At 37.2% G+C, this 11,698-nt stretch overlaps 1 protein-coding gene across 3 annotated transcripts in view; it reads right to left on the bottom strand.

Annotated features, from left to right (window-relative positions):
* Positions 1-209: 209 nt before the first annotated feature.
* LOC142345730 (receptor-type tyrosine-protein phosphatase alpha-like) overlaps positions 210-11,698 on the bottom strand; it is a 74,249-nt gene continuing 62,760 nt past the window's right edge. Inside the window, exons 11-13 of one of the 3 annotated variants that reach the window (XM_075398017.1) lie at positions 6,539-7,150; positions 4,998-5,171; positions 210-326 (exon numbers count right to left, since the gene is read on the bottom strand). In XM_075398017.1, the coding sequence (XP_075254132.1) occupies positions 271-326; positions 4,998-5,171; positions 6,539-7,150 (842 nt within the window). In that variant the 3' untranslated portion in view covers positions 210-270. Of the gene's footprint in view, positions 327-4,907; positions 5,172-5,871; positions 5,893-6,538; positions 7,151-11,698 lie in introns of those variants that run through there. The other 2 variants (XM_075398019.1, XM_075398018.1) reach the window with 2 other exon arrangements.

The following is an 11,698-nucleotide window of genomic DNA, read 5'->3' as shown; positions in this document are numbered from 1 at the left end:
GATCAGGCACCCTCCTTGCATTTTGGCAACCCCCAGTTGAAAAAACGGATCTTTTCTGTTCCCCTGCTGTTTTATTTCCCTACTTGGAGGGAGTAGATCCAAAAATACAATACATAAATAGAGATGACTGTGTGAACATTGAAGTCTTTAACAGCTACTCAGCTTGTGGAGGGGGGCAATAAGCAATAAGGGAAAATGAGAAAGATCAATCAGAAGTTAAATTTGAATTGAATTGAAGAAAAGAATCAATCAAACATAATTATAATCTAATTAAATCCAAAAAAGCTCTCTTAAGCGGGTTAGTTTCAAGTTACCCGAGTTTTTATCTGAAATACACAAATACAGTCTTTAAACTCTGTTCAATCTCGCTGTTGAAAGTTCAAAATAAATTTCCTTTATTAACAGATGTGCGTGCTTTTTGTTTCCGTTAACAAAATAAGAGCAAAACCTTCCAATAATGCTATCCAATAACTCAACTATCCAATCAGAGATCAGAAATGAAATTGTCAAGGATCGCGTTCGTTTGTAAAGCAAATTTGTGGCCGGTCAATTGACCAGCACTTAAGCAAATAAAAGGGGGGGTTTCAAATGGACGACGTTTCAAATGGAAGACATCGAAATTTTGCGTCAAATTTATGAAATATTTAAACAGCCTGCAGACTGCCAGAAAATAGCCGCCATTGACGCACATCGTGATTTAAACAGAAAAAGCAAACATAAAAATTGACCGGCTTTTTTTCCTAAGTTTTAAAAAAATGGGCGTATTCGGTGAGCAGTTTCATTTAGATTCTAAAACTATACATAATTCAGATTCTAAACTGAAAGCTACTATGCTTTATAATTATGTCAGCTATCAACCGCTCTAACGAACTTTGATAACATAATGCACTATGATTTAATGAGCTGGCTTTATCCGTTTGTCTCGGTTTTATTTGCTCTTTTTGACTTCGAATGCGTTAACAATATGGCGTAATTCAATGCGTGAAATTTAAAATCCATTAGTGAAACATGTAAGTCAGAAGTCCGAAGTCAAAATCCGTTAAGCGTAAAAAATGTCTTATGTAAAACGAAAAACGTGATCAAAAGGTAAAGCGAATTATAAACATAGCAGGACAAGTCCTGAAAGACAATTCAGAGAATTGAATGCAAAAGAGACCTAATGTACCTGACAAGCAGAACAATCGCAGCCAAAAATACAAAATCTCAGAATTTGAGAAACTAAAAGAATCAAGCTAAACAAAAAAATTAATGCCAAATTTTTTGAAGCTTTTAACATGAAGGTCATCCATGACACGATTAAATATACACATTAACCGACGCACACGCCTTGAAAGGTATTAACTTCCCAACAAAGGTAGAAACACTCGAGCAATATGACAAAAGCATAAAAAAATGAGAAGTGCAAGTATTAAAATTTATTAATTTTCGATGGAAAAAATGTTCAAAGCCATTTTTTGTCTTTTGATTTCTATCATGTAACACATCTGCAAGACTTTTTTGGCGGCCGGTAAAGAGTTAAACTCAAAAAAAAAAATTATAAAAATTTAAAAACACTCAAAAATTTTAACAAGATCTTGCTAAAATTCGTTATAATATCTTCAGAACCATTTCATTGTCTCCGGAGACTATCCAGCATCCCTATTTCAAGCCTTAAATAGTTTCACTGGCTAATAAAGATCCATAAACTTGAACATAATAATTTTCAGAAAATTTGAAAAATAAATTTGAAAAATAAATTGCTTCAACTCGTGATAGAAATTTAATAACCATTTCATTGCCTCTAGAAACTACGCAGTAACTTATTATCCAAATCTGATGGAGGTTCCCAGACCCCTGATGCAGTCAAAAATTTCAAACAATTTCAAAAACTTGAAAAAATTGCAAAAAGTTGAAAACTATTTCATTGCCACTCTAAACTATGCAAAAGCATACTACCAAAGCATATAGTAGATTCTCTGGCCACACAGAAAAAAAACAAATTTTTAGATATTCAATTTTTCAAAAAAGAGGACAACAATATTCAAAAAAATAAAAGAAATGTGTTTTATCAAAAAAAAAATTGCTAAGATTTGCGATAAATGTTGGAAACAATTCCACGGCCAGTTAATTTTTTTAGTAACCTCTTATCATACCCTATATGAGGTTTCTTGAACTCTGTGGCTGGAAGGACTTAAAACATACCCGGCAGATTGCCGGAAAAAAGCCGCCGTTGATTCCCATAACTCTATTGGGATTGAAAGAAAAGAAAATATCAACAAAAATTAAATTTTGTATAAAAACATTTTTAAGTGCGATTTATTTTGATGTCATTTTGTAATTTAACATACTCCTGTTTCTCAGTGAGAGGCTACAGGGTCTAGTATCAATACCAATAAGCATTATAGATAGTAACTAACACTTATGAGAACAAAGTTCATGCACCGGGCATCTAAAAATGGGCGTTATGGGTTTATCACGTTTCCATTTCTGACTTTGATTTTTAAATACTGAATCACTTCATTTTGAATTGCTTTGCTGAGCAGCTGATGTTTAAAAGGACTTTGAGCAGAATGACAGAAGAGTGAAACTAGCCTAGAGAAGTCAAAAAGATTTCACGCAAAATGTCGAAAAAGCGGCAAAATGGTTAAAGCGAAAAAAAATTCGACGAAGTAAAAAAATAGGAGGGCTATAATAACCGGCTGAGAAGACGAGGGCGGCTATTAATAATGACAATAGCTGTCAGATAATTTGATAACATAGCCGGCAAATTGTCGAAAAATAGGCGACGTTGACCCGCTTGACGCATAGATAGGAAGAAAAAGAAAAAATTAAGAGATAGAAACCCACAGTTTTCGAAGTGTCAAAGATTTATAATTTGGTGTGCAACTTCAATTAGACTCTAAAATTATACTTAATTCAACTTCTAAACTGAAGGCTATTAGGCATAATTAGTGCCAGCTAGCAATCGCTTTAATGAACCTTGATAACCTAATGCGCTAAGCCTTAATGAACGGGCTTTATATGCATATCCCGTTTCTCTTGATTTTGCTTTTGACTTTGACCATATTCACTGCATTACGTAATTCAAAACGTGAAAGAATTTAAAATTGGTTCAGTTGAAACAGTGAGTGAAGTAAGTCAGAAGTCAAGCGTGAAAATCGACTTAAGTAAAATGAAAACCGGGATCAAAAGGTAAAGCTAATTGAAAAAAAAGGAGAGCACCTAAAAACAGCCGTTGAGGGGCTGACGACGGCTATTAAATAAAACGTGCAAAATCTCTATATGAGGTGATGGTTTCTGTCAAAAAACCGACGTTAAAAAGCGCCGAATCGATAAAGTACAATTGGTAACGAACAATTACGCCAACGTAATATTGTTCCGATTTTAGGTGCGCCGGAAATTTATTCAATCTTTCACTCGACAAAATTCTAAACCAATGATATAACCACTTTAACTGAAATGAGCGCAAAATTTGAACCAGAAGTGGCGAGACTTTGGATTTTCTTACTTATTAGGTCAAGATAATTCGAGCGAGATAAATTTTAAGTGAACAATGATAATTGCAGACCATGGCCATGCCTCCGCGGCCCGTTGGACTTGATATAAATCCATCACAACCCAACTACTGATCAGTGTCCTGGTTGTGTTAAAATAAATTCTCCCAGCATTTAATTGATAATTAATTAGTATTGTCCGTTTCGGCACTTTTAAAATCAGTTCCAGCGTCAGCACTCTTAAACGTCCGTATAGTATTACGTCGGCATATATGTACGTAATCCGTATAATTATACCGACGTTAAAACGTGAGAAAACTGAATAGGAAAGTGCCAAAACTGTCAATACCAATTAATTATCAATTAAATGCTAGCGGAACTTTATTTTCAAAGCAACCAGGGCACGCTGATCAGTAGTTCGATTGTGATAGATTCACATCAGGTCCCACGAGCCACTGAGGCATGTCAATGGTCCGAAATTATCATCGTTTGCTTTAAATTTATCTCGCTCCAACTATTGTGTCCTGCTAAATAATAAAATCCAAAGCCTCGCCAACTTTATTGTGATTACTTCAGAATTTTGCGCTCATTTCAGTTTAAGTGATCTGATTGGTTTAGAAATTTATCGGGTGAAAACCGAATAATTTTCGGCACTCTTATAATCGGTATAATATTGCATCGGCATAGTTGTATGTCACCCGGCGAAACCTCACCTGATTCAAAACAAGCTGAAATCGACAAATTGCATTTAATTAGTTAGTTAATATGAAGTATATTTGCTTGGTTAAATTGATCTGAGGTTCGGTTGTAATAGTTCGAGAGCCATCCCATGAGCCGCTGAGGCATGGCCAAATGACCCGCGATAATTTCTGAAATACTGGGTTATAATTGGTTGAAAATTTTTGGGTTTCATTTCAAGAGTTAAATTTAATTGGCTCAGTAAATTAATCATTTATTATTAAAGCTTAGGCTCTTATTAACGTCGGCGGTTTTTGAAACCATCGCGCTGATAATTTAGTCCTAGTTGACGAGACGGTGCACACACATGTTATTGCGAGAATAACAAGTTCGGTCGTGATAGATTGTTCGGTTGTGATAGATCCATATAGAGTCCCACGGGTCGCTAAGGCATGGCCATAGCTCGCGAGGAATGGCCTTACTCGTTTAATTTACTCATTATGGATGCTAATGACTATATTATGGATAAAACAGTTAAAATGGGAATGTGTTTAGCGAGGACTAATTTTGAGAATGCATGCAATTGTCGTCCAGTTGAAACAAAATTCAATGTCGTCCATTTGAACGGTCCCCCAAATATAACTACTCGAACACCTTTTCCCCATAGCATTCAGTAAAAATTATTGAAATATTGATATGAGAAAATTCAATTGCATTTATAATTCATTGTTCTGAATTTCAGATATTGGACAATCGGGATGTCGAACTGCATCACGTCCTTACAAATTTTCAAAATTCAAAATACTCAATTGGTGAATGGATTTTAAAAAAACTATGTTTACTAACTAATTTGTGATAAATTTTCAGTTGATGAACATTTTCTCAAGTTTGAAGAAACTTGGCTATTTGCTGAGCTCTTCAATTTTGCTTCCGCTTTTGTTTTGCCAGATCCACTATTTTCGAAGCGAGATGAATTGTTTCGTAAGATCCCCGCAAACAATCTCTGGGGCTTGCCACTATCTGAAACAAAAATGAATCATGAACAATTCATTATCAAACGAAAATTAGTTATTCTTTAGTCACAAGCCGTTACATTTTGCAGATTACTCTATGAAGATGACAATAACATGGAAAATATAAAAGGGGAACACAGAGCATGAAAGAGCAAATAACAAGAAGCGCTCAAATTACTAATGAGGCCAATAAAGGATCGCTGCAATTGGTATGAATTGTTTAATTCGGCACTCGCATGAAAAAAAATCACTAAACGATTTCACTAAAAGATTCAACTCACTGAGGTTGCAACAAACACCAGTAACACCAATTTCGAGTATCAAAAAGCAGTAGTCTACGAATTTATTTACAGACGTAAATGACAAAATTGTCCAATTACTCAACAATAAAGAACTCAACTCTCCAGTAACACCATATTTTGACGTAAAGTCGAATTAAGGGATGCAAAAGCCATGTACATCTGTAAATTATTTTATTAGAGCATAATAAAATGGCAGCAAAACCGAGAAACACGTTAAACTACTTCAAGTAAAATTACTGTTCCATGTATTAAAGGAGGCATATGTTCTCATAGAGAATTGTAATAATTCATTTCTTATATCTCTGTAGTAACGATCTAAGAGATCAGTTTTGCAGAAATGAGCAACAAAATTGGTTCAGTCTGAGCAGAATGGAACGTGCTCAATATTTATGGAAACAATGTTACCTTCAAAATTTTAATGCCGAGCTGCAAATTATGAAAATGATAAAACCTCCAAGAATTGAGTGAGTTCGCATAACAGGAATAAGAGTACAATTAACATTAGGGGCTCACCATTTTCAACTTTGGGAGTGAGATTTTGAGATCCACTCAATCTTAGAGACAAGGCTTTACCACTCAAGGGCGTAACCAGTTCATTCCGTTTCTGAATACAAAAAGTCGCGACAAAATTTATTGGTCAGTGCTGTTGTAAAATTCGGATTATAGTCCACGTAAATTTGGGAGCTATGACAGCTTAATAACAATAATAAATATAATAAAGTACTATGACAATAATAAATATAACCGGCTAACATCAGGCGAGTTGCTCTCAAATGAATGGCGAGCAGTTGGCTTCGTCAGTATCTAGCTACGGTTCAGGGAGGCTAGCTTTAACTCAAACGAATGGGCATGGGGTGAGCGCAGCGGGGGGGGGGGGGGGGGGTTGCTGGGTTATGAGTGTAACGACGTGCAGGGATGGGAATTGGGGGATATGGGGGGGGGGGGGGGGTTGAAGACAAAAATTCAAAAGAGTAAGACAAAAAATCGGTCAATCGCATAATAAAGAAAGACCACGGGATTGATATATTTGCTAAAAAATTTGTTTGAGAGCAATTAATGAAAAAATTCTAACCTGCAGGCTTCTTGGAAGTGGTCTGCACACTTTTGGACTGTTCCGATACACCTGAGGAACAATCGCTCAAGCTTATGTAATGGCCTTCGTGCTTCGATGAGCTCGATTTTTCGTCTTGATGGTGGTTTTCCAACGACGGCGACTGGGTCGGTGTTGGCTCGCTAAAATTTGAACTAACAGGATTCGCTTGCGTTTGAGTAATGGTGGGTGACACCGAGCGATTCTCTCGTAAAAGTGGTGAACGTCGACGCAAATTTGGGCTCGCCGAGTGCTTATCACGTGACCGACGGGACGGAATTGATAATGCGTTTTGATAAATCGGCTTGGAGTTAGATTTGTCTTCGCCATCACTAAACTTGATTTCTATTGAATTACTTTCATGCTGTCTTTGACTGCTGTCGAGATCATAATTTAAATCAATCAAATCTGGCGCAGACGCCTGGGGTTGATCTGCAGAGCCTTGGTTTTGTGGAGCAGAGCTTTGCTTGTTCTTGTTTATGACAGAATAAGTATGTGATTCTCCGGCGACCGATTTCGCTTTAGCTTCACAAATTTTTTGCTCTTCGAAAATTTTTCTTTCATTTTCAACTGTCGAATGCTCTCCACTACGCTCTGAAAAGCATAACAATTTTCAAATTCCGCATCTAGTCAGCAAACATAGAACAATCAAAATCAGTACTTGTCCCACCTCATTTGTTCAAAAATATAGCAGAAACATTTCACGCAAAAATAAAGATTCCTCCTGCGCACTCAAGGATAAAACAAAGTTCATACCTGAAAGTTCTTCAACGTTCTCAAGCAAAAACTCGAAAAATCAAAACCTTTCGTGGTAGTTATTAGTAGCTAACAAGACAAAAATGTACTGTAGACAAGAACTCATTTGGGGAAATTCTTTGATAGGTAAATATTACAAAATTTCCCCAAATGAGTTCTTGTCTACAGTACAATTTTGTCTTGTTATCAACATCAAACAAAAGAAAGCTAAATATTCTTAAAACACATTAAATTAAAAAAAAACATTAGTTTGATTGGGTCTTTCCCATTACAGCCCCCCCCCCCCCCCGCATGAAATTATAGCCCCCCCCCCCATTATGGCATATTTACCATGATTGGGGGGGGGGGGAAGGGGCAATAGGTTATCTGACCATTAAGCTGGCGGCTATAATGTTAAAGACTCGCTTGATTCATCTAGTTTCGCTATCAGTTGTTTGTGGTCTAGTGCTGTCTTTTGTTATACAAAAATAGAATTGTTCAATTTCTTTCCCTAGGTTGTTAAAATTTGACTTTATAACACTATTGTCTTCAAATTCTGTAGTGCAGGTGTTCATTTCTCATAATACGGTAATCAATCTTTCGCACGCATGTCTCCTCCTATAACTCATCAAAAATCCTGCTGTTAGACTTTGTGGTGTTGGAGAAGTCGTGCGCCGTAAAAGTGAGTTGAGAATACTTGGAAACAACGGGAAGCTCTGCCTAAGCCCAAAAGTTGGTACTGAATTTGCTATTCATTCAAAAAGGCCTAATTTGGATGTTCCGGGCACTGAAACTTTACTCCGAATTGACAGTTAGCTCAATTGACAGTTAGCTATAGTAAAAACATCTACATAGAGTGCGCTACTGAAAATTACCTCGCAGACCATTCGATCTGTTCTTGGCCGGCAAATATTTGCAGTCTCAAAAAAGCCCCACCCTGGATGATGTTTGCCGTAGCAGTTTTATGCTGACAAACTGCAACAGATTTATTTGTTGTACAAATTGAGAGTGACGCAAAAATGGTACATGGAAGATGGCAGTGCGGTTGGAAGATTGAGGGTCCTGCTGATGTTCTTCGTTGGTTTTGTGCAACTATGTAATGCATCATGGATACATAGTGAATGCCTCAAATTGGCATTTCTAAGTAAAAAAAACCACGCGTAGACCAGAGTTTTTGAGATTTTCAGAGGAACTGATTTTGATATTGAAGACAGTTGCACTGTTTTGGGGTCAATGCCTGGAAGAAAAGACTCTCGCAAATGCTTCCTGGAGAAGACAGCACAATTTGCAAATCTGCTCAAAAATTTAGGAAAAGCAAAAATATTACCAGAAACTGCCATCTAGTTTTTCACGAGCGTTATACCGCACGTGTTTCTGGCGTTTTTGCTCGGAGAAGCGAAACAAACACAGCGCTCCATTTACAATATTTTTCGCTAAAACTCATCTTAAACCCTGCTTTCCAATCTGCAAAGAACATTGATGCTCAACATAGCACAACAAAAATTAGATACAGGTTCGTGAAGGTATAAGGGAATACGCTTTGGCGTCGTAGTTGGTCAATCGCTTTAGTTGCAAGACAGAAAAAGCTTACAAAACATCAATTATCACTGAGCATGACGCTCGACTTGACGTAAAATCTAATGGCGTATGGGTTCAAGTTCAGTAGAACTATGTACTGCATTTGTTTCTGGCGTTTTTGCTCGGCCAACTGCTGGCGCTCAGAACGTTTACTGTAAGTAGAGAAAATGGGATTGTTCAAAACGAACACAGCGTTGTAGTTTAAAAAAAGAAATTTGCTCAAGATATATTCTCCACTCAGTGCCTAAATGCAGAAACGAATGCTCCAAACAGTTTAATGACTTCGTCCCCAGAACCACCCATCACGCGGAATCTCATCCCAGTTGAATTCAATGGCGATTGCGAGGGAATGACTACATCAAGGAGCCAATAGAACAGGACAGAGAAAACATTTCTTAGCTCGCTGCTTTCAAGACTTATGAGAGACTTCAGGGTTTTTCACCTCATACAAAATGGGGCCACTTTTCAGGAAGACAGCGCTCTACTTACAAAAAAATCCGTTAAAAGAAAAATGTCATTTAGTCCGATCAGCGTCAGAAAAACGAACCTGATCTCTTTCACTGCCTATCCATTGAATCTTTCTGATTTCACGCTGAACTAATTGGGACTAGGCGACCATTTCTGTATTTGGTAAAATATTGAAGCAGGAAATATATGTGATTGCTCTAGTTGATAAAGTTCAGATTAACCCCAAACATCCACTGTGCAAGAGGATGTTACGCCCACAAATAGAACAGCAGAATTAGAGATTTTCGCGATTATGATTTAGCATGCAAGCAATGACGTCGTAGTTGAGATTTCACTTCAGTTGCTTGAGAGCAAAAACTTTTACAACAAATTGATTACAATTCACAACAGCGCTGAAAAAGCTATCAAATCTAAAAAGCTTGTGAGAGTTGAGATTCACTCAAATTTTTGTCTTAGAGAACAATTTAAAACCGTTGGCCAAGCCATGTCAAAAATGCCAAGAAAATCTGCTAATGTCACGAGGCAATTGAAAAATCTCAAACATCAACAAGTCTTCATTGATTTTGAGAGTAAAAATTTTGGTTCTGCTCGTGTTTTTTTGCTTTTTCTCAGACTTCGGGGACAGTCGTGAAAACTAATGTGCAATTGAGATTGCTAAAATATGCACTTTTGTTAAGAAGGAGGCATGTCTTGACTTACTAATTAGTGTGGTTTTACCGGCAAGCCATTAGACGCGGCTCAGAGAGCCCAGCTTATTGATTTACAATGCGTTTTGGCCGTTGGAATAGGCACGCTGCTGTGACGTTTCACAGTGGTCGACATTGTCTGATCTCTTAATAATATCTTTCTCCCGTGTTAGATTTTCACAGAAAAATCAGTTTTGGTGCCAAAAACGTCAACTTCTTTTTCATGTTTGTTAGTAAAGAGGTTTTTGGAGTTTGGCTTCAGCCACAGTTTTCCAAAGTCATTCAGCTTTTAACTTTTCGATTGAAGATAGGTTGTTAGAAAAGACGACTGGTGACAATGGGATCCGATGAACACGAGGAAGTTGTTTTCTGGTACCACGTTTTTCATCACTTTTTCCGAGCAACCTCAATTTTGAAGACCAGATCAATTAATATGCATATTCAAGTAAAAATATCGTTGAAAAAACTTTAAATTTTGATAAACATCCCCAACCTGATTTTTGCCATTTCATCAAACAGATTAAAAACACTGGCATTGTTTATCTGAATGACCAGAAATTTCAATGAGTGACCGACTGTAATTGAAAAATTTATCCATTACTAGTTCCCGCGTTCACTAAGAACCTTTATTGTTAATGCAATATGAAGTCCGCAACTCAAGACAGGTATTGGCCACACCTGGCATGCGGTTTCCCGACAAACCAAACTCAACAATTCGTATTTGCCATGCCGATAGGATTTTTGACCGGACAGACAAATAAATAATTATAGATCAAACTTTTTTGTGGAAACATTTCTGTTTTTTGAACGCTTTTAAGGAAAAAACACGCTAATACTGTGTGTGTGTGTGTGTGTGTGATCCCCGTCATTGATTGGGGGGCTGTTGAGCCGCGACAGCTACAAATTCGGTGACTTTCTCGGGTTCGTTTTGGATTACTGTGGGGTCTTGTGATATGCCCATCTTCTTTCGTTGATTCTTCCAGTTAGGACAGCGTAGCAGCCAGTGTTCTGTGTCCTCATCTTCTAGTCCGCAGTGTGGACAAGTCGCAGTTTCGGCTCTTCCATGTCTAGCTCTTGTAGCTTGCAGAAAAGGCGCTCGGTTCAGTCGTAGGCAATGCAGATCAACTTCTTGTGCTCTGGTTCTGTTTTCCTTGACCTTCAGCGGCTGTCCAGCGGTTAGGCGTCTATGAGGGTGGTCTGGCGGGACACGCTTGTTATAGACACGCTAATACTGTTCTTCCTCTCATTCGTCTACTCCCAGACAGCTCTTACAAACTTAAATGGTAGTTTGAGCTCTATCTGGTTAAATATTTTGTAGTCTCAGTTCTTTTACAAGATTAGCATTTTCGTATATCATGGCTGTTTGAAAAATTGATTTATTAACTCAGTCTTGAGTTATTAGAAAAGATCAGACATATAATTATGTATCAAGATGAGCTCAATGAACTGTTTGTTTCATTTCACTTATTTTTATCGCCTCAAGAGAGTCACTTCAATTTTGAGAACAGGTCAACTAAGATTCAGATTCTAGTGCAAAATATCTTTATCAAAATTGGATAAACAATATGCCACTTGATCTCTTTTATTGCATCAAACTGATTGAAAACAATATCATTGTTTATCAGAATGACCACAAATGTTAACGAGTGACTGAGTATGTAGAAGAAAAGAAAGT

The sequence above is a fragment of the Convolutriloba macropyga genome, chromosome 9, assembly GCF_964194025.1.
Source record: "Convolutriloba macropyga chromosome 9, txConMacr16.3, whole genome shotgun sequence".
NCBI classification, from domain to species: Eukaryota; Metazoa; Xenacoelomorpha; order Acoela; family Convolutidae; genus Convolutriloba; species Convolutriloba macropyga.
This window is presented reverse-complemented; position numbering and strand designations above follow the sequence as displayed.